We start from the raw sequence: 20655 nt of genomic DNA, 5'->3' as shown, positions 1-20655 counted from the left end.
AGACTCTTCCGGTTGCCTCTGAGGCTTTGGATTCCTCAATGGCTCAGAAACGTTCTTAAGGGTGGGCGCCTTGTGTTTCATTTTTCTTTATTGTACAATCTGTGTGTGAATCTCAAATGCTCACGCGTCTAGTTGTTGTGTGTGTTACTCTGAAGCAGCATATCCAAAGATCATGTGCAATGTTAAAACAATGCCAATTAAAAGCATGAAATGTGTACTCCAAATCTTGAAAGTCTGATTTGCATTACCTCCCCAACCTTTACAATGACGATCAACGTATAAAAGTTATTATATTCGCATATTCATAATTCACAATCCCAATGCATTAAAATACTTACAAAATATAAAGAAGCATGTTTTTCCATTGGTAGTACCATCCGATTTTTCATTTCCAGCCTCATTGGGATCAATATATTGTCCTGTTCCATCATCAGTACTTGGTGCAATTTCCTGAGCTTCACACAAGAGAGTATAACCTAATTTAGGGCAAGCAATAGATCCTTTGAATCCATTGAAACTAGTAATCTTGAGATAGGATTGATCTGCAGGACAGTCAACATATTGAGAGGTTGTGTGAAGTCGAATTCTAAGAATCTTTCTAGTCTTGTCACAACTGTATACGAGACATCTCGAAGAAGAACTCTCGTCTTCCATTGTTCCAGAAAATCCATTCAATTCCAAATTTCCTTCAAAACAAGCACTGTTTGAATTGAACACCTCTGATGAACGTCTTGGCATTGTTTTATCATTACAAGCAATGTAACGACGAATGAGTGGACAAAAATCAAACCATGAAACTCTTCCTCCCATTGCTGGATTTGAAAAGTATCGATATTGAGCAGGCAAATTGCTTGTAAAAGTCACAATGTCACAAACTCCCTTATCACGTAAATGATAGGCGCAAGTCACTTTCTTTGAAGTTGTATCTGTACAGTAATAACCCTTACGAGTAGTATCCCAATTGTTGCATCGGTCAGTAGCAAAAGAGCAACCCATATTCTTACCAAAAGTTGGTTCAATGGCATTGGTTAAATTAGGTTGATACCATCCTGTCACTTGTAACAGTGTAAGAGTAGCAACGGATGTAAAACAAGATCTTCCAAATTGTTGACATCCATCCAAAGAAGGTGCCATCAATTCATTCATAAATACTCGACTGTCAAAATGTGAACCAGCAGATCCAGAATTTCCATATTCTTCAATAGGAACATCGACTGGTGAAGAACAACCTGTAATTTTTTGGAACATGGCTCTCAAGGTGGGATGGATGAAAAAAGTACGAGAAACCTGTACTCCATTTTCATTAGATTGTCTTGTAGCAACAACATTACTTTCTCCTAAATTGTTTCCATTAGAATCTACATAATTACTATACATGGAAGCACTGAATCCTAAAATATGAGTGACTTCATGTTCCAAAGTACTCAACAAGACATGTTCATTAGAAGCGCTATTGTAAATATCTAAAATAGCTGGATTAATATTCAATTGTCCTGCGATAGGTCTCTTATAAGTAGACTCTATAATACAAGCCATTGCCCAAGCAGCAGTTGAACTCGATGTTGGTCTCATGGTCACAAAAATATACAAATCAGTGAAGTGTCGAAATTTGGAGTTTTTACAGAGGAAGGCCACGCCACACCACCTTCAGCTCCGCACGGAGCTTGAGTAGCAGGCACTGTAAAAACGGTTAATCTTCTGGTTGTAAGTTGAGCTTCAATTTTAGCTTTCACAATATTGACAAGACTCAACACACGAGATTGTTTGGCAGCAGTAACAACATCTCCACTTTGACAAGTTCCCCAACAATTCGAAGCTGAATTATCGTTACAGATCACATTCGTTGAAGTGGGATTTCCTCTCTTGTATTGTTGACCTTGTGAATAACATGTTCGTGATTCAACATCGTTGGCAATGGCACTTGTATCCAAACGAATACGAATGGGGCTGAAAACATCATGGACTTTTTGGATCTCTCGTTTTTCTGTGAGAATGGTTCGATGCTCGAGTGGGAGATTCACTGCACGAGAAACGTCTAAATTCATGAAAAGATCTGATTTGGACTTATCACCACCATGTAATTGTAATTCATCGTTAAAGATTTTATCGTGCATACATTTGTGATGTGGCGAGTTGTGATTGGATTCGGGGTGAGAATGAAGATGGTTATATTCTTGGTGGGCAAACATGTGGAAGGTGGAATGTGCAGAGACAGTTGTTGCACCCACGATAACGAGTATCAGTAAAATACGGGTGAGGAGCTCTGTCATTTTTTTTGTCTGGATTTGATGGCTGACAGGTGTCGCTCATAACAAACTCAAAGTTCGCCATAGAGTTTATTTGGAACGTATTCCTTCTCTTGTTTCTACGGTTGGTCTGGCGATATCATAAGGTTCAGTTGAGCAAGAACAGCTCCTTAAATTCGTCCCGTTCTTCATCTTCCTTTGTTTCCTCACTCTTTGCTTTTTTGGCGGTAGTATTAGGAGGCGCAGATCGGAAAACCAGTGGTTTTCCATTTCTTTTCTTTGCAATATTTGATTGCAAAATTGATTTGTTTTTCTTTTCCTTTTGACTTTTTTGCTTGTTGCCTTCCTCTCTTTGCTGTTTTCTTCGTTCTTTTTCTCGCTGCTTTTCATATTTCGAAATAAAGTCGCTGTCATAATCATCCAAATAAGTGAGCAAGCTTTCAAGTTTTGTTTCAATCTTGGAGAGCATAAATAGAGGGTCAAGATTTTCAACTAAATCAGCATTCTCATCGTTTTCCAGCTCTATCGCAGAGTCCAAATAAATTTCTCTAATTTTATCTGACAACGTTTTAAGTTTCTCTTCTCCGTCCTGGTCGTTGTTTGCAGAGTGTCGTTCTGAAATGGTTTTTAACCGCTCCTGCTCCATCTCTATTTGCTCATTAAGGCCATCAATTTGGAGTTGAAGGTTTTCTGCCTCTGCACTCCTAATTGTTTATGAATATGTTGCGTGTTGTAACTACGATGAACAACTTACATTTTCTTCTTTGTTTCCTTATATACCTTTTGAACTTCCTCCAACTGCTCTTGAATGTCTTCAGTGCTTTGTATTAGTATTAAGTTGCTTTCTTCTAACTCTGAATAAATATTTAACAATTGTTCTGGTTTTTTAAAATACATTTCAATGGCCTCGTCGTCATCTTCCTCATCGTCGTCCTCTCCTCCATCAATGGAAGCTATTTGAGTCATTTTAGTTTCAGGTTTTTCTTCATCATTAATCGTATTTTTCGAGGACGTCTTGGAATTTCCTTGGTTCTTGTTTTTCTTTCCATATTTCTTTTGATTCATTTTCGTTAGTTCCTCCTTAGGTGTAAGAGAATCTAAAAATTCTTTATATCTTCTGCAGTTCTCTAATTGTTCGTCTAGCTTCGCTATTTCAGTGTTGATGGCAGCAGCTCTTGCGTTCAGTTTCTTAATTTCATTTTGTTTGGCTTGCTTTGCTTTTGTTTCCTCTTCTGCTTTTTTAATGGCCTCCACTGCTCGAATGTCGTTCAAAGCCAAAAAATCATCAAATGCCTGTGTCTGCTGCTTTAATTCTTGCTCCATTTGAAACAACTTTTGTTCTCTTTTTTGAGCTTTTTTTTCAAGCTTCTTAACTTCGAATTTCTTCGTGTCAATGCTCATCTGCAACAAAAACATTTGCTTTTTCTTCTCAATAAAATCTCCAACATTTTCCTTCTTTTTAAACGATGCATCAAGTGACGTGTCGCCTGAAGGAGCGCTTTTTGATTTTTTGTCGTTGATGTTGGGAAGCAGAGCTCGGTCTCTTCGGCTGCTGAATTTATGCTTTCGGGGAGATCGGTGAACCAAACTGGAGTTTGCACCTTTTGTTGTTTCTTTTTCTCTTCTTTCAAATATTTGTTCATCAGTTGGAATTTTGAATGGATTTTCAAACTCATCATCATCGGAGGATGTTTGATCATTGTCATAACTGGTTTGCAGAAGCTTGACTTGCTTTGAAGTCATTTTTTGAAGTGGTCTGTAGTTTGTTAGAAGGGCGGGAAAAAGCAAAGGGAAAGTCATTCAACTGTGGTCATCTCTTTTCTTCCTAAAATAAAGTCAATCATAAGTTGGAAGTTAACAGCAAAGTGTACAGTTGCAACCTCAACCAAGTATTTGCATTTAAAGCTTAATAGAATAGGTTGAGAGGGTTGCACGAATTCTCAATTTTATTTAAGCAAGCAAACCATGTTGTTCAAGATATTCTTCGATTTGCAACAATCTATTGTACTTGGATACACGTTCTCCTCTAGCAGTAGCACCAGTCTTAATGTGTGTAGCTCCAATTCCAACAACCAAGTCAGAAATTAAAGTCGTTGCGGTCTCACCAGATCTATGAGACACAATAACCTTTTGTCCAACATTGAAAATCATTCGAGCAGCGTTCATTGCTTCGGTGATGGAACCAATTTGATTGACCTTCAACAACAAAGCATTAGCCCACTTTTCTTCAATTCCTTGCTTGATTAATCTGGTGTTAGTAGTGTACAAGTCATCACCGACCAACATGATCTTTGATCCCAATCTTTCAGTCAAAAGTTTCCAACCTTCATAATCCTTCTCCTCCAAACCATCTTCAATGGAGATAATAGCAGGGTGTCTATTGACCAGTTGTACATAATATTCAACCATTTCCTCAGAGGTCAAGAACTCTTTTTGTTGAGTAATTTCATACTTCTTGGTTTCAGAATTGTAAAACTCGCTTGAGGCAGCATCCAAAGCCAAAAACACATCTTCACCAACCTTATAACCTGCCTTACCAATTGCTTCTTCAATATAGTTCAATGCTTCATCAGCAGTTTCCAAGTTGGGTGCAAAACCTCCTTCATCACCAACATTCTTTGCGCTTGGTCCAGCTCTCTCAGCAAGAATCTTACCCAAATGTTGATAAACTTCAGCAACACATCTCACTTTTTCACGGAATGGTTGATTCTCCTTTGGTAAAATCATAAATTCTTGAATTTGAAGACGACCACCTGCGTGTTTACCTCCATTCAAAATGTTGACCATTGGAGTTGGCAAACGGAACTTTAAGTTTTCAACCTTATCAGCACCATGGAATGCTCTTGCCAAGTACAAGAACAATTCTTCATTTCTGACAGCAGCACCAGCAGTGGCAAGTGCAAAACTTGCAGCAGTAATGGCATTACCTCCCAAATTACTCTTCAATTCATCACCATCAGCATCAATCAAAGCTTGATCGAGTTCTGGCAAGTTGTCCAATGACTTTCCTTCCACTGCCTTGCTCAACACGTCATTCACATTCTTCACAGCTTTCAAAACACCCTTTCCGAGGTATCTGGATTTATCACCATCACGAAGTTCGTGAGCCTCATTGCTTCCTGTACTTGCTCCAGAGGGTGCAGAAGCAGTGGCTACTGGTCTTTTTTGTCCATTAGCATAAACATCAACTTCAACAGTTGGATTTCCTCTTGAATCCAAAATTTCTCTGCCGACAATCTTGTCGACACGATTGACTGCACCCTTCTTTCCACGGTTCAAAAAGAAGTGACCAAGGAATCCAACTGGATCACTTGCGTTGGCATTGTAGCATTCATTGAGAGCGTCTTCAACCAACTTTTGAAGATTGTGATTTTGAAGATATTCACTGACCTGAATTTCAACGAGCCAGCAACCAACAAGACGTGAAAATAAGAAAAACCAAAGACGGGATTCATTGGGTAGTATTTTCGATAATGAGGTAACAAACATTGTTGTTGTACCATGTACCAATAATAGCCATCCATTTAAATTGATCAATCCATAGGTAATAATTGTATTCATCGGATTCGATATTAAATTGTGAAGGTTACAATAGCAGCATGGATGAACAAAATTAAAGTGATTTTAAATCCAATTACATCATCATACAATGATCAGCGTCGAACCACTTTGGCTTAACAAGTGTACATACAGGTTGTTTATCGGTCATTTCGAAGAAATTTTTTGTGAGTAAAATGCTCAGGATTGAATCAGGACCAAATTAAGCTTGGACTTAAAACGAAAAAAGTGAAAATGCTTGAATTGACAAGCTTTCCATGATTCACACGGTACTGTGGTATTACATTGTCGACAGGCAGAACCTGGGTGCCTACACTTTCTTCAATGGCTTGACGTCTTCGACACGAGCTTGTTCGTATCTAAATGAAGAAGCAATGAAGGGGAGTACATGGAACAGATCGTCAGTAGAAATTGATGGTCCAAAATTATTTTCTTGGGTTAATAGCTGCAAAATGTTAGGCATTGTTTGGTGATCTAAAGCATTACCATTTGATTCCTTAAAAGCAATAGCTTTGAGAAAGTTATTGCAATGTACAGCCAGAGATTCATTTTGGCACCTCAAAGCTTCAGTAAACGATTGAACATTAATTTCTAAATTAATAAAGGGTATGTTTGCATATGAGCATTGATTTCTGAGGAAATCTATTTGAATAGGATTAATTTCCAAATAATGTGCATCCGGAAAAATTACTAATTTAACTTGATGAGATTGCGAGCTAGAAATCAATTCTGAAATTTTGGTAACTTCATAAATTATATTTTGACAAGGATATTGTTGAATTCTGTAACGAGATGTTTAAATTAAAAATTTCCATGAACGGAACATACAATTTCAGAACCTTGGTTTGTTGCTCCGAAGATAATATTTTGAATTGTGGTTGGAACGGATTCGCAAGAGTCTTTTTCACTTTCTTTACCACTTTCTTTTGTTGGGGTTTTTTCGCTTGTGCAGCTGAGTTGTTGTTGGCTTTGTTCATTTTTGTTTACAATTTGGAAGCTGTGAGTTCTCCTCCTTCTTTAACGACTCTCAAGCGGTGTTGTGGTAAATAATTAAATGAAAATTTATTTTCAACAATCGGGTGTGGTATAGTGGTAGCATTCCAGACTGTCACTCTGGCGACCCGGGTTCAATTCCCGGCACTCGAGTAATGTTTTTTGTTCAGCTCACCAAATTTCTTTTGTTTGATGGAGATTTCGGTTGCTCTCCCGCTTACTTAAATAAATAAACGTTAACGTTTTTTAAAGGGGTGTTGCCGCCACTTTTAATATTGCAAAGTCACCAACAAGAAAAAAGAACAAATTCTCTCTTTATCGAACAATATTGAAGAAGAAATGGTATGTTACGATGATACATTTCCGTACATGAAATGAATAACTCACTACTGTGGTCCGACGAAAACACCTTTGCAATTTTACGAATATGATAAACCATATATAGCCAACAAACAGCAGCACGGAAAGCATCAATAACTCTAGTAATCATCATTCATCTCCTTCTTCAATCAAATCTACTCCACGAATCCATCATCAAATTTCAGCAACATCGGTATCACCTGGAAACTACAGAAAGCCCAAAAAGCTCCACATTCTCAACAAGATGGAACGAGAACGAAGAGAACAAATTGAGAGATTGAAACAAAGCCAACAACCAATTCCAGTAGCAACAACAACTCAATCAGCTACTCTTTCAAGCAAGTCTCTTTCTGAATCCATGACTAGGCTCTCTCTTGATTCATCAGCAGCAGCAAGTTTGCTTTCTTTTGCGCATGGCAACAACAGCATCAACTCTCAAGACCCTGATTCGTCCAGTCCTCAACAAGCAAAGAGCGAAGATAAAACTACTTGTCATGAGCACCCTTTCAAAAATTCCTCTTCTTCTCAACAACCATTACGACCAATTCCCATCCATCCTTCCACGTTCAATAACAATACTCTTAATGTAAAGAATAATAACAACACGTCCACCCATTCATCCTCTATCGTTTCATTGAGTAGCTATGATTCATCGATTGTAAAGACTAATTCCTCACTCATGATCACTCCATCCATTCCAAAAACTCCTCAATCTCAAAAAACAAAACAATTTTTCAAGCGAAAGATTATTTCACCAATGCAAAACCCTTCTCTTGTCAATCAAGAAGATGACGCAGAAGATTTAACAGATATTTCTAAGAGATTGGCATTTGATCAAAAGAATGTCGTTACTAAGACGCGTCCCTCCATTCCACAACCTCCATCATTGAATTCTCTTACTTCTGAACCTCCCCTCTCAACACCTGAAAAAAGATTAACCAAAAGAATGACTCTCCACAAGAAAACTAGTGTTACCAAAGCTCCAGATGTACCTTGCTCTCTCAAATTTGTTTTTTAAGACTTACATTTTTCAGCATATTTTCCAAATTCATCAACAGCTGCAGTCGATGAATGCATATATTTCCATTTTCCATGTTTGGTAACAAGATAAAAGCTTCAGGCAATTTGCACCTCAAGACGATAATATGACATCTTAAAAGAAACAAGAACCTCACATGTTGACGAACGCAAGTAAAAAAGCTTTTTTCTTACCATCCGCATTGAGCACAGAATTTTTGTCTCTACTCAAGAATACAAGGAAGGAGGTTGTATTGTTTCTTGATTATGATGGAACGCTTACACCCATTGTCGATCGACCCGAAATGGCCGTTCTCTCCAATGAAGCAAGAGAAGCAATTAATAATTTATCACATTATTTCAGAATTGCAGTTGTTTCGGGAAGAACAAGAACCGATGTTCAGGATCGGGTTGGTCTGCCTCATCTCTTTTATGCTGGTTCTCATGGATTTGATATTTCAGGGCCAGTGAAACACATTCGACATGACCGTGCTGGATTGGTTGTGCAAACACTTCTCACTCAAGATTGTTCGTCACAATGGACCACTCAGAAACGTGATGATGGAACCGATGTGGTCACTTTTCAAGTGGCTAAAGAATGCATACCAGTGTTGAGAAGAATCTATGAAACACTCAAAGAAAGTCTTTCAGATATTGAGGGATGTATTTTGGAAAATAATATATTTTCTCTGTCTGTTCACTACAGATTAATTAAAGACGAAAGGGACGTGCAGCGAGTGAGTGAAATTGTTGAAGGGATATGCAAAGATGAATCTCAAGTGGTTCACACTCATGGTAAAATGGTTCATGAAATTAGAATCAACACGGATTGGAATAAGGGTAAAGCTGTTCAATTTCTACTCAACTTTTGGAATGTTGGATCGAGTGATAAGGTACTTTCAGTATATATCGGTGATGACAAGACCGATGAAGATGCATTCAAAGTCTTGAAAGACCATGATTTAGGAGTGGGAGTACTAGTCTCGCCGACCAACGTGGAACGATTTGAAGCTGTCCTCACTCAAGACGATAGTGCAAGTGTACCAAGCGTGCCAGGAGACGGCACCATCGCAGCAGCTCCCAATGCAAATCCTCAATTCCTTACTTATGCCAAGTATCATTTAAAGGATCCAAAAATGGTGGTTGAATTTCTTCAAACATTGTTAAAGGAATGGAAAGAATAGCAATTTAATAAGGATTTATCATCATGCTTCGTCAAGTGTAAATAGCAATGAGTCATCATTAATTTGAATAAATTAGTTGAAAATTATAATGATGGTTGTTTACTTTTTAAGTTCAGAAACTTCATCATCTCGCAGTACCATGTTCGGTATTCTGTCCTTGATTGGATATCTTCGACCACATGAAGGATTAGTACAAACTAGCTCGCCATTCTTTACTTGCAATTCCAATAAAAGTTTGTGTAGTGATTTCATGGCAGCTTCGTTTTCTCCAACATTTTCTGGTAATGTATCTGGTAAGCCTTCGATAGAAAGCTGAAAAGTTTTTATCACACAATTGTTTCATTCCGCAAAGTTATGGGTTTCGGAGCCCATGTTATATGTTAACGTTTATCACAATATCAATTCATATCAAACGTACATTACTGGCAGCGCTTTTCAGAGCGTCATAATCAATTCTTTGAAGTACATTCAAAATAAATTCCTTGTTCTCATCTTGTTGTTCATTCTCCACTTCCGTTGCTTCAATTTTGAGAGGGAATGACTCACATTTCAAACAGCACATCATGTTATGAACAAGTAGCCTCATTTTTTATGTGCCCAGAAAGAATTAGACATGAAAACGTTTGGTTGTGAGAGTTTTATTTGTAATATTAAACACAGCTTCTCACGTGTTGTAGTTCGTGTATGCTGATGATGACGCTGATGATGTAAATTCAAATGTGGACACCATTCTTTTTTCATCATCATCACACATAAAAAATGAGAAATAAATTCGTTTCAAGGATAGGCACTTTTAAGGACAGCGTGTTCTTCGACAAGGGCTGGAGAGGATTCGAGAAATCAGAGCCTGGTGCTTTTTATTCTTTTGCTATTTTCTGTGTTGGTGCGTTTTATTGTGATTTTATTTGTGCATGATCATCATTTTCATTCCATGGAAAAATTATTTGGATATTTAATTTATCGTTTAATTTATCATTGTCGGAATAATAATACTCATCATCATACATTTGTCTGAACGTGAAATTAATGTTGTTAGCTCCTTTCCTTCCTGTAGTTTCATATTTTGGATTCAAGTGGTTTGGTGGAATTGATATCACCAAAGCATACCCACATATTGACTCTAGAGAAAAATTTGTCTTCTTTAACGACAAGTCATCTGGAAAGGATGACGTAGGAGCAGTGTTTGAATATCACTATGATGATGGAACCAAACAAGTTGTTTTCAACAAGTAAATGAAAGAATTTTATTTATTAGTCTTGAAATAAATAAAAGGCAGAGAATGAATGGCTGTTCATTCTCTATAAATTAGTCAGGTTAGGGTAAAATATGATTATTTGTTCAGTCTAATAAGTTAAATAAGTAAGGTAGAGAATTATTGATTTACAGAATCTGTAGTGAAGAAGTAAGTGGGTACAGTATCAATTTGCTCTTTAAACACTGGAAGACGAGATGCTTGTTGAATAGGCACCATATCAATGTTTTGGCTGAGGGCTCTTCCAATGACAGCCTTGTCAATAGAGTGAATGAAGCAACAACGTATACCATACATGCATGTTCCTTCATAATGGTAGTTGTTGCACAACTCGCTCTTGTACTGAGGTTACCGCTGGTGTCATTATTATCTTAGCAAATAGAAACTTACCTTGTGATGCCTTGTAACAACTCTCAACTCCTGTCTGCCATGTGCAAATTGACATTTGTCCCCATATCTACAGAATCCAGTTTCTTCCCAAGATCTGCACAATTCAGTCTTGTAACGATCTTTTCCATTGTAGGAAGCCTGATTGTCGTTCGTTTGTTGTTGATTGGTTGATTGTTGAACCACAATGTCGTTGAAGTCAGTACTGTTGGCAAAAGCTTCCAATGACCGTTTGGATGTGGATGTTGAGGATGAGAAGTGTTTATGCTGAGTTGTTGGAGTAACATTTGATTGCTTTCTCTGTGGAGGAGCGTTGACGGAAGCCTTAGTGGTGGGCTCACTAAGGTGAGAGGGGCTTGATCCAGCGTGATGATGTTGGGTACACGAGTTGGACTTGCACGTTGGTTTAACGGGTTGAAGGCCGTTCATTGTTGGGTTGTGCTTACCCTTAGCTAAGGCTTGGTGTTCGAGTGGTTTTTGATATGAAAAATCATCATAAGATGGAGCATGATGATTGAATGAGGACATGTTAGAACTACAAACAAAAGGATTGATAGGCGTGTTCAACAAGAAATGAAGAGAGTCGGAAGTTTGTCCAAGGTATGGATAGCCGCTGAAAGGGTGCTGTTGATCTGAGGATAATCCCGTGTGGTTGGCAATCAATGGAGTTTGATGATGGTATAATGAGTTCTTCATCGTAACATCCATGGATGAAGATGGTAAGTAACGGTGATCGAAGAGCATTTCTCGGAGCGTCAATATAAATAAGTATAATATTATACAACAGAGTTTGGAGCCAATAAGGAATTACTACTCTATGAGTCAATTGTTTTTTCCTTCTCAAAAGAGAGGTTATTGGGGTATCTGGCTGCTGATCCCTCAAAGGCTAGCTTTGGATAGATAGCGGTGCAGACAACAAGGTTGAATAGGTACAGTCTGGCAGGTCAAGAAAAGTTGTAGTTTTTTTTAATTGAATTACGGGCACCTAAAATTGTAAATGTGACGGTGGGAATTGGATTCACTGCTTCAGCTCAGAAGAATAACAATTCGCCCGACTTGGAAAAGTAATGAAGAAGCAAAATATTCAACCAAATTAATAACAAAGGAACTACAACACGCTTTCCAAAGCGAGCAATTCAGAAATTCTTTCCACATATTCTGAAGGGAAAAATATCCCTCTCTGGTGCTTGATTCAAGAAAATTGTTGCCGCCAAAATTTTGTGAATTTGATTCCAAAACAAAAAATGTCATCAAGTGAGCAACCGAAAAAGAAAGCAACATCGGAGCCTTCAAAAAAGAAGAAAAAGCTTTCAAAACTTGACGCAATTGCGGAGGCAATTGCCAAGCAATTCAACAAGGCACAAAAATCTAAAGCCTCTCATGAAAAATGTATTGCTTCATTATTGGAAATTATGAACGATGATTATGAAAAGTTTCTTGAGAAATTCTTTGAACTTGTGCATCCCGTGCTGATCGTTTCCAAGAGTGAGAAGTCGGCGGAAAATATTATTCAGTTGATTGCAAAGTTTTGTGCTGCAGCAAAGTCACAGGAACTGTCGTCTGAGTCGAACGCCGCAGAGCAAGGCTTTGATTTTACAGTTGATTTTGTTGATAATTTAATTGTCTATGCCAACGCTTCAAACAAAACTGTAAGATATAGGGTAGCACAAATAACAAGCCAAATTATCGAAAAGAGTCCAATGTTGGAGGAGATTGACGAAGATTTTGTCAATTCAATCAAAGAAAAGTTTGTACCAAGGCTAAGAGACAAACTTCCAGCTGTTCGATTAATGGCTGTCTCCGTTCTTGCTAAATTTCAAGACCCTCATTCCCAATGTGCAATAATGTCAGAATTTCTTCGCATGATGGGCTCAGATCCAAACAAGGACGTTAGAAAAGAAACAGTGAAGCGAATCTTTTTGTTAAAACAAACTCTTGGCCCAGTTGTTGAGAAAGTAAAAGACATAAAGGAGGAAGTGAGAGGTGCAGCATACGAAAAGATTTTCTCCACAGTCAAGATGAGAAACTTTACCATTCAGCAAAGAGTTAACATGATCAATTATGGATTGGAGGAAAGAGACGCCAATGTAAAAGCGCAATTTGAGCGCTTGTTCATTGAAAAATGGTTCACTGATTTTAAGTTTGATATTTCTATGCTTCTGACCAATCTAGACGTTATAGAATACGAAACTACTTGTGAAAAGCTCATTAGATTAATTTTGGACAGGTCAGACAAGATTGAAATAGTTGGAGATAAGGTTGATTTCCAATCACTGACTCCAGAACTAGCACTATTTTGGAGATGCAAATGTCAATACCTGGCATCAAAAAAAAAGGAAATCGATGATTTACTTCCTCCATCTATTACTGGTTTTGTACATTTAGTTATCGAGTATCTCAAACAGTATGATGAATTTGTTGTCAGACAGTTACTAATAATTTCGAAATATCTTGATTACAGCGATGAGGTTGGAAGATCTAATGTCCATTCATTATTGAGCGAGATGCTTTCTTCATTCCACGACCCAGAGGCTCATGTAAAAGAAATAATTGAGTCCTTGAAATGTATTCTTCCAAACCCTGAAGATTTTCAAACAACTATACTAAACAGAATAGACGAGCTTCGAAAGGCAGCACTAAGCATGTCCAAGAACAGAAACATCCAAGGTGAACACTTTGAATTGCAGAAAAAAGAGAGAATACAACAACTGAACCTCACGAAACAAGAAATTATTATCAAAATACAACAACTGACTGTTGAGAAAACTAATCTGGCCCAAAAAGAAGAGTATTTGGCAGCTAAAGAAAAATTAGATCAAATTTACGTGCTTTACAGGCAACTGAAAGAGATTGAAGCTGAGATCACCAAAAGAGATGAAGTGAGACCAGACATGGAAGAAATATGTTTGTGGTTGCGAGCATTGCAAACTACATCTGAGTTTATAATGCAGGCGTATTTACCAGTTGATATTTCTCAATTCATTTATCTCGTAGATGACCTTATTTTGATTGCCTTAGATCATGATTTTGACAATCTTAGATCTCTTGCAATCAAAACACTCGGCCAGTTTAGTTCTTTAAATATTGATATTGCGAAGCAGCATGTTGGAAGACTTGTTACTATTCTTTCACAAGAGGCAAATGATGATTGTATCAATGCAGTTCTTCAAGCGTTATTCGATATATTCCGTATTCATTCTGTACCAACACTTCTGTCACAACAAGAAAGCAAAAAGATAATCCTCAAGATGAAGGATAAATGCTCTTCAAGTAGCAGACAAGTTAGAACTACTGGTTGTGAAGGTTTTGCCAGATTACTCCTGACCAATACGATGTACGAACAAGACTCTGCAGAGATTTTATCTGATTTAATCTTGCTGCTTTTCAACGAAGCCACAGAAAAGGATCACAGATTACGCCAATGCCTTACAATCTTCTTTCCAGCATATGCTTACAAATCTGCCAATAATATGAAAACAATGGCTTCTATATTTATCAATACTTTACGACGTGTTATTCATGCAGACAAGAAATCAACCCTTTCTAAAATTAACATACAGATTTTAAGTCAATACCTATTAGACCTCACCAATCCAGAAAAGTTGTCAGACAAACAGAAATCAGAAATCAAAGTTGATACTCTTTGTTTACATGAAAATATTGGTATTGCATTGGCATACGAAATACTATTGAAACCAACTTCAAAGGAATCTCAAATTTATTGCAAATTATTTCCGTCACTTTCAATTTACAATACTAACAGGTATCAAATCAAGAAGCTCATCGCTCTATTAGAGAGAGTACGAGAAAAGATTCCAAACAAAATTACTCAACGGTCTTTGGACAAGTATTTGGAAACAGTACAGCAAAATCTTACCAAGTCAAAAGAAGGAGAAGAACAAGAAGGTGACGACGAGACAACGAACTTGGACCAAAAAATTGTTGAAGAAATTGAATTGGAGGTTAGCCAAATTGAAATGGATCTTGAGGTATTTATTGATGCTCTCGATGAAAAGCATATTGAACATTCAAGGACTCCTAACGCAGCAAAACGTCAGGAGAGAGCAAAGAATCCTAATCAATCAGAAATTAGAGTGAATTTAATTGAAATCGGTGAAGAGCGAACAAAATTATTCTCAACTCCTACACAATCCAAATCTAGTAGATATCCCACCCCTCCAACAATCAATGAGTCTCCCATCCAAGGTGCAAAAGCACCTTCTCCATTCACCCCTCTCACACCTCAAGACGAAGAAGAACTTGATATTCGAGCAACTCCTAATCGCAAATCCATATCCTCTAAGCAAGTGTCATCAGGAAGGAAATCCATCACACAAAAGGACATGTATGACAGCGAAGATACGATTGAAGAGTTAAGCGATGGAGATAGTATTTTAGAGGAAAAAGAGCCGCAACAGCCAAGGAAGAAGATTTCGTTTGCATCTCCCGAAGCATCATCTTCGTCCTCATCAAGACCATCCATGAATCAACCACCAATTCGAAAATCCTCAACCAAACAACTTGCTGACGAAATTTCAAACCTTTTGAACAATGCACCAATGAGCTCTGATGATGAAGATTAAACGCTAACGTTTGGAAGACGCGTTGAGGTTTTATTGAATTCAAAACAAGAATCTCTAAATGAGCTCACTGATTTTTCTTCCACAACTTCTCTTGGTGTATCTGTTGGTGATTTTTCAATGTTAGTGGCTGAGCCACATGTTCTAATTAGATCGATTAACCTCCACACGTTTATCCATCCCCAAATCAATAAAGAACAGAAAAAAACTGTAAGTATAAAGAACTATACTCAAAGCTCTGTATCTAAAGATCCTTTATTGTACCACATGGGCCAATGACTTTGAATGTTGTAGAATTTTGGAGGGAACATAGAGCTCTGAGCCCGCCAAGATTTTGTAGTTTGGAGTTGAACACAAGAAAAAATGCAAAAAGCATCTTCCTCATCGTCCTCAGCCGTCTCTACTACCAACAAACCATCAGGTATCACCACAGAGGTAAGGTCTCTGTATGAGGCTACATTACCAGTGTATGTTTTTCGGGATCAATGTCCCAGCACAACTACATGCAGTGACGGATATAGTGAGGCAAAACTATTCATGATTAAAATAACAATATCATGCAACTCTGCCTGCTTGCCCTCAACTGTGCTTCCATCAGCTTCATCCCTCTCACAAAAGAAGTCTCCCTTCAATACGACTATCCCTAACTTTAACAGCCTTATTTTTACGCTTACTGATGATAACGATCTTTATTTTTTATACACAGCCCAAATAGACGAATGCAGCTACAGAAATTTGAAAATGTCTCAACGCATCAAAACAGATTTCTCTCAATTTTCTTCCCATTTAGAACAAATGTTTGAAATGTGTAGCAACTCTCACTCAGAAAACAAACAAGAGTAAGTATAAGGTCTAGTGACATGCTAACCATAACCACAATTAAATAGTTGGTACATTAAACTTTCAGTGAATCAAGGAAAAGGCAAGTCAATAATGGAGATTATCAATGCTGATATGTTTAGTGAAAGCTCCAAGTTTCATTTGGAGCTAGTAGAAGGATCAAACGAACAGAAAAAAGAATATTTAGCAAATCAGCTGAAATATTGGAAACAAATTGCTCAAGAAAACGAAAAGTTATTTAATAACTGTGACACTGATTCGAAGCAAAAACTAGAACACTATGAGTCAATTATTGCAGAGTTAAAAGAAGAGAAACAAGAACTTCTTGTTAAGTTTGAAAAGGAAATTACTGGAAATACTTGCAAGCTAAAAGAAGAAATCACAAGACTGAAAGAGAAGCATCTAGAAGAAATGCAACGACAACAGAAAAGAATGGAGGATGAGAGAAGAGAAGCTGAAGATAAGCGTGTAAGCGAAACCAAAGCGCTCTCAACCAAGCTTGAAGAATATCGAAACAACAACAATGAGCTTACATCGGCAAAGTTCAGTCTGGAGGCTGATTTGCGACAACAGTTAAGCAAAACATCTCAGCTAGAAAATGAAAAAAAAGCATATTTGGAGGAAGTTACAAAACTCAGAGAACAAAATCGAGAATTAGATATTTTACGTTTTGATCATGAAAAGAAAATTAGAGAGTTGGAGACCAAACTACTATTAAATGAAGAAATCATGAAAGAAAAAGGGTTAAACCTCAAAACATTGAATGAACACCTAAAAGAGAAGGAACAACAAGAATTGAGCAAAGCAGAAATCATTGCTGAGCTAAAATCTAAGATTGATATTCAAGAGAGAGACATTAACGAGAAAAGTTCTGATCTTAAGAGATGCCATGAAATTATAAAAAGGTTTAAAGAGCGAGAAGATTTTCTGATCGAAAAAGAAAAAGAAAGAAAACTCAAAATGCAAGCAATGCAACACTCACTCAAGAAAAAGGAGCAAGAAAAGAATCAATTAATTCAAACAGTTGAGAAGAGAAATCATACAATTCAAGAGTTGGAGTCAAACCTGAGAGTCCTACAGCAAAAGTGTAATGATTCAGAATCTCAATTGACGGAAGCCTTAAAGAAAGTTGAGCAGTCTCAATTCACAATCGATGCAATGCTCAGTAGTAAGGGAAAACTTGGTACCACTAGCTTTGTGGATAGTCTTGGAACTTTTGGCTTAAACTCGAGTAGTGCTGGAACGTATACTACTGACTATTCGACTTCTGAGCGATCCCTATCTACGTTGCAACCAGAACAAGCGTCTAAGCTTGACAATTTTACGAATTACTACAAAACTGCAAGATTTGGAATTGAGGAACATGCCACGAGCACGGACACAATGTCAACACCAGAAAAAACAAACTTCACTTTTTCTCTTAGCAGTATTTCTCCAAACAATAGCAAATCGAAATCCACATCACCTACTTCATTGAAGAAGAATATTGTTTCATTTGAAACTGGAAGTAAAGAATGGGCCGAAAGTCTATAGATTTAAATGTCACTTAAAAACTGGATCAACACAACTTTCATCACATTGCTCGAGGAACATGTGTTTCACAATCTAGGTTAGACAGAGATATTGTGTAAAACAACTGCTTGGAGTCCATTTGCCAAATGCCTCAGGTGTTGCGGCTTCCAACCAACGACCCGCTTTTCATTCTAATGACAAATACCTTCTTTTGAAAGGATATTGAATAGTTTTGGGACATTGATTGGATTTTAAATTTACTGAAACAATGTGTTTGGAACCATGGAACACATTTCATTCGTTGGATGCTCTTTTGAGATGTACTGGCCGTTCGAATTTTGTGTTAAAATTGAATTACTTGGAACATTTTTTGAGGGGTATTGCGACCTTCTGTTGATTTTCATGTTTACAAATAAAAAATCGTCAATTTCACCGATAAATACTCTTTTCACAAGAAATGGATACGTTTCCATGAGTCAATATTCATAATCATATGATAAATTTCAATATCTTAATAATTTCCACCACTTACACATTATTTCCTCTGAGTATTTGCAATCCTAGTCTCTCTTGAACAACACCCTGTTCGGGATCATATTTGTTTTCTGTACAATCTCTAATGATGAGATTCGTATGTTGGTCACTGCCTTCCAGAACTCCCATAATATATCGTCCATCAACAGTGACTACAGCCACTGTATCTATTGGAATTAAATATATTTGACAAAATTGTTTAAATGATGGATTAATGTAATTAATTAAATGATAACGACATGTAATTCGGAACATCATATTTCCACAATGGCAAATGTTTGGTTGAACCCGAATCGATCATTCTGTACGTACTGTTCAGATATTTGGCTAGTTGATCCATTTTTTTGAAATAATAAAATTTAATTGTTGACATTGTAAGTGCAATCCGAGTTCTACTTTCCACTCAAAGTTTTGTACTTCTTAAGATTGTTGGAAAAGTCTTTGAGGAATGAAAGTATCTTTTGCTGGTCCTCTTCAAGAACTCCAATATCATTCAAATCCATTTTGTCTCTTGTTAACACATCCAAACAACCCAAATTGTACCAACCAAGAGAAATGAAAGTGTGAGCATATCTGGGATCTACATTCAGATACTTCAAAAATGATGCCATTTCTAACTCTTTTCTAGCGATATATTCGTCACTAATTTCAAAGACTGACTCCTTAGGAACTATTGTCGATCTATCTTTTACAACTCCGTGAATATCTCCATACTTATAGGCAACGGTGATGTGAAAATGATAAGGTTCCAATCCAAGTGTAGCTCTCAAACGTTGAGCACTCGGCCAATCAATAATGACAAAGTAGGCATCATTCTTTTGTTTTTGATCGTTTGATGATTGTGATGAAGGCAATGCAAGAACGTCGTTCATATGAGCTGATTCTTCTTGTGAGACTTTACCAAGTCCAATGGCATGATAATCATTAGTAACAACTTTAGAAATAGCATGCATTAAAATTTCAATCTTTTCCTCTTCAGAGCCTTGTTTCAATATCTGTTTTTGGTTCTCGTTAAATAAATGCTCTAATTCTCTAGATGATTCTAAATTCTTTAGGGCTGTATTAATTTCAGGTCGAGTCATTAATGTTATATGGTGTATAGGTCCGTCGCGTTTAATTCTCTTTTGCAATAATGGTTGATTGTCTGACATATCAGGATTAATGTTGTATTTTTTAACTAGTTCATCAATCGAGTGCCCAAACAATCCAATGTATCCAAAATACTATTCATTATTTCAGTCAATTTATGATGAATTTTCATGCAAAAATCAATTAAATGCTACTTACTTGGAATTCATCTCTCATCTTAAGGTTTCGCTTAGAAACACAAATATAACGGAAAGGGTTTGAACCTCTAGAAAAGTGGTCCAAATTGAACTCTTCTGCAAGGGAATGAACTCTCTTTCTTTGAGCGAGGTTTAAAGTGTTGGAAAAATCAAAGACATGAGCCTTTTCATCTTCAACAAAAGACTTTAAACATTTGTAAAAAGACTTTCCCATCTCATCTTCGGGCTCGTTTGGAATGATTGGTTTTAAACTATTACTTTGAGAATAATTAATCATTTCTTGGTTCAATGGTTTTCTAATTATGAAGAATTGTGCAGTAGTTTTAGCACCCCCTCTACGTGCTACTACTTGTTGATTTTTTTCATTTCTTTTTGATGATGAAATTACTTTCTCACGTTTTTCTTCCACTTGGGTGGAATGTGCGGAAGATGGTTTGTTGAAATCTTTTTTCTTCCTATTGTCTCCCTGTGGCTTTGAATGACGGTTGGAGGTGGTATGAGAGGCATAGAAGGTTGGAGATGTCTTTTGAGAAGAGGCAACATTGGTTGTTGATGAATGAGCCAATGTTGGTGATGACGAAATTACAGCAGCAGAGTACGAGCCGGCAATTGCTGTTGCTGCTTGCTTGTTGTTGTCGGAAGATCTCACAACAACTTGTGCTGATGGCATTTGTGTAGCCACAGTTTTCTTGCCACTACTGCTTTCTTTTCTAGCTCCTTCATTAGACTTCTCGGATGTGCCTTGTTTTTTGTTATTTCGGAATTTGTTGTTGTTGCTGTTCATTCCTCCTCTGAATGCTCTTCTGCCTCCTCCCTTTTTTGAGACTACGAGATGAAATTCTTCGTCTTGTTGTTGAGAAGATGATGTTGTGTGTGCGTTTTGCATTTTTTCTTTTTCAGAAATC

The 20655-nt window shown here is 37.2% G+C and overlaps 13 protein-coding genes across 13 annotated transcripts; 5 read left to right on the top strand and 8 right to left on the bottom strand.

Annotated features, from left to right (window-relative positions):
- Nucleotides 1-144: 144 nt before the first annotated feature.
- Nucleotides 145-2270, bottom strand: C9374_007391 (uncharacterized protein; the record flags this gene model as incomplete). The annotated part of the gene is made up of 3 exons (XM_044697351.1): nucleotides 145-257; nucleotides 339-1567; nucleotides 1636-2270. The coding sequence occupies 3 exons, from the start codon at nucleotides 2268-2270 to the stop codon at nucleotides 145-147; spliced, it is 1977 nt and encodes a 658-aa protein (XP_044546514.1).
- A 124-nt stretch (nucleotides 2271-2394) lies between these two features.
- C9374_007390 (uncharacterized protein) lies at nucleotides 2395-3989 on the bottom strand (the record flags this gene model as incomplete). Its single annotated transcript, XM_044697350.1, has 2 exons — nucleotides 2395-2950; nucleotides 3001-3989. The coding sequence occupies 2 exons, from the start codon at nucleotides 3987-3989 to the stop codon at nucleotides 2395-2397; spliced, it is 1545 nt and encodes a 514-aa protein (XP_044546513.1).
- Nucleotides 3990-4196: 207 nt separating this feature from the next.
- C9374_007389 (uncharacterized protein) lies at nucleotides 4197-5955 on the bottom strand (the record flags this gene model as incomplete). The annotated part of the gene is made up of 2 exons (XM_044697348.1): nucleotides 4197-5636; nucleotides 5938-5955. 2 exons carry the CDS (start codon nucleotides 5953-5955, stop codon nucleotides 4197-4199), a joined length of 1458 nt encoding a protein of 485 aa, XP_044546512.1.
- A 159-nt stretch (nucleotides 5956-6114) lies between these two features.
- C9374_007388 (uncharacterized protein) lies at nucleotides 6115-6781 on the bottom strand (the record flags this gene model as incomplete). The annotated part of the gene is made up of 2 exons (XM_044697347.1): nucleotides 6115-6586; nucleotides 6633-6781. 2 exons carry the CDS (start codon nucleotides 6779-6781, stop codon nucleotides 6115-6117), a joined length of 621 nt encoding a protein of 206 aa, XP_044546511.1.
- A 355-nt stretch (nucleotides 6782-7136) lies between these two features.
- Nucleotides 7137-8175, top strand: C9374_007387 (uncharacterized protein; the record flags this gene model as incomplete). Its single annotated transcript, XM_044697346.1, has 2 exons — nucleotides 7137-7139; nucleotides 7243-8175. 2 exons carry the CDS (start codon nucleotides 7137-7139, stop codon nucleotides 8173-8175), a joined length of 936 nt encoding a protein of 311 aa, XP_044546510.1.
- Nucleotides 8176-8332: 157 nt separating this feature from the next.
- C9374_007386 (uncharacterized protein) lies at nucleotides 8333-9358 on the top strand (the record flags this gene model as incomplete). The annotated part of the gene is made up of 1 exon (XM_044697345.1): nucleotides 8333-9358. One exon carries the CDS (start codon nucleotides 8333-8335, stop codon nucleotides 9356-9358), a length of 1026 nt encoding a protein of 341 aa, XP_044546509.1.
- A 99-nt stretch (nucleotides 9359-9457) lies between these two features.
- Nucleotides 9458-9944, bottom strand: C9374_007385 (uncharacterized protein; the record flags this gene model as incomplete). The annotated part of the gene is made up of 2 exons (XM_044697344.1): nucleotides 9458-9670; nucleotides 9777-9944. 2 exons carry the CDS (start codon nucleotides 9942-9944, stop codon nucleotides 9458-9460), a joined length of 381 nt encoding a protein of 126 aa, XP_044546508.1.
- A 173-nt stretch (nucleotides 9945-10117) lies between these two features.
- C9374_007384 (uncharacterized protein) lies at nucleotides 10118-10591 on the top strand (the record flags this gene model as incomplete). Its single annotated transcript, XM_044697343.1, has 2 exons — nucleotides 10118-10241; nucleotides 10395-10591. 2 exons carry the CDS (start codon nucleotides 10118-10120, stop codon nucleotides 10589-10591), a joined length of 321 nt encoding a protein of 106 aa, XP_044546507.1.
- Nucleotides 10592-10731: 140 nt separating this feature from the next.
- On the bottom strand, nucleotides 10732-11742 carry C9374_007383 (uncharacterized protein; the record flags this gene model as incomplete). Its single annotated transcript, XM_044697342.1, has 2 exons — nucleotides 10732-10866; nucleotides 11002-11742. The coding sequence occupies 2 exons, from the start codon at nucleotides 11740-11742 to the stop codon at nucleotides 10732-10734; spliced, it is 876 nt and encodes a 291-aa protein (XP_044546506.1).
- Nucleotides 11743-12242: 500 nt separating this feature from the next.
- Nucleotides 12243-15581, top strand: C9374_007382 (uncharacterized protein; the record flags this gene model as incomplete). The annotated part of the gene is made up of 1 exon (XM_044697341.1): nucleotides 12243-15581. One exon carries the CDS (start codon nucleotides 12243-12245, stop codon nucleotides 15579-15581), a length of 3339 nt encoding a protein of 1112 aa, XP_044546505.1.
- Nucleotides 15582-15941: 360 nt separating this feature from the next.
- C9374_007381 (uncharacterized protein) lies at nucleotides 15942-17951 on the top strand (the record flags this gene model as incomplete). The annotated part of the gene is made up of 2 exons (XM_044697340.1): nucleotides 15942-16417; nucleotides 16466-17951. 2 exons carry the CDS (start codon nucleotides 15942-15944, stop codon nucleotides 17949-17951), a joined length of 1962 nt encoding a protein of 653 aa, XP_044546504.1.
- Nucleotides 17952-18187: 236 nt separating this feature from the next.
- On the bottom strand, nucleotides 18188-18804 carry C9374_007380 (uncharacterized protein; the record flags this gene model as incomplete). The annotated part of the gene is made up of 3 exons (XM_044697339.1): nucleotides 18188-18374; nucleotides 18463-18631; nucleotides 18777-18804. The coding sequence occupies 3 exons, from the start codon at nucleotides 18802-18804 to the stop codon at nucleotides 18188-18190; spliced, it is 384 nt and encodes a 127-aa protein (XP_044546503.1).
- Nucleotides 18805-18856: 52 nt separating this feature from the next.
- Nucleotides 18857-20636, bottom strand: C9374_007379 (uncharacterized protein; the record flags this gene model as incomplete). The annotated part of the gene is made up of 2 exons (XM_044697337.1): nucleotides 18857-19687; nucleotides 19752-20636. The coding sequence occupies 2 exons, from the start codon at nucleotides 20634-20636 to the stop codon at nucleotides 18857-18859; spliced, it is 1716 nt and encodes a 571-aa protein (XP_044546502.1).
- Nucleotides 20637-20655: the final 19 nt, after the last annotated feature.

This window comes from Naegleria lovaniensis, assembly GCF_003324165.1.
Source record: "Naegleria lovaniensis strain ATCC 30569 chromosome Unknown tig029, whole genome shotgun sequence".
Taxonomy (NCBI): Eukaryota; Heterolobosea; class Eutetramitea; order Acrasida; family Naegleriidae; genus Naegleria; species Naegleria lovaniensis.
Note: the sequence above shows the minus strand (reverse complement) of the source record. Positions and strands in the feature narration are given on the sequence as shown.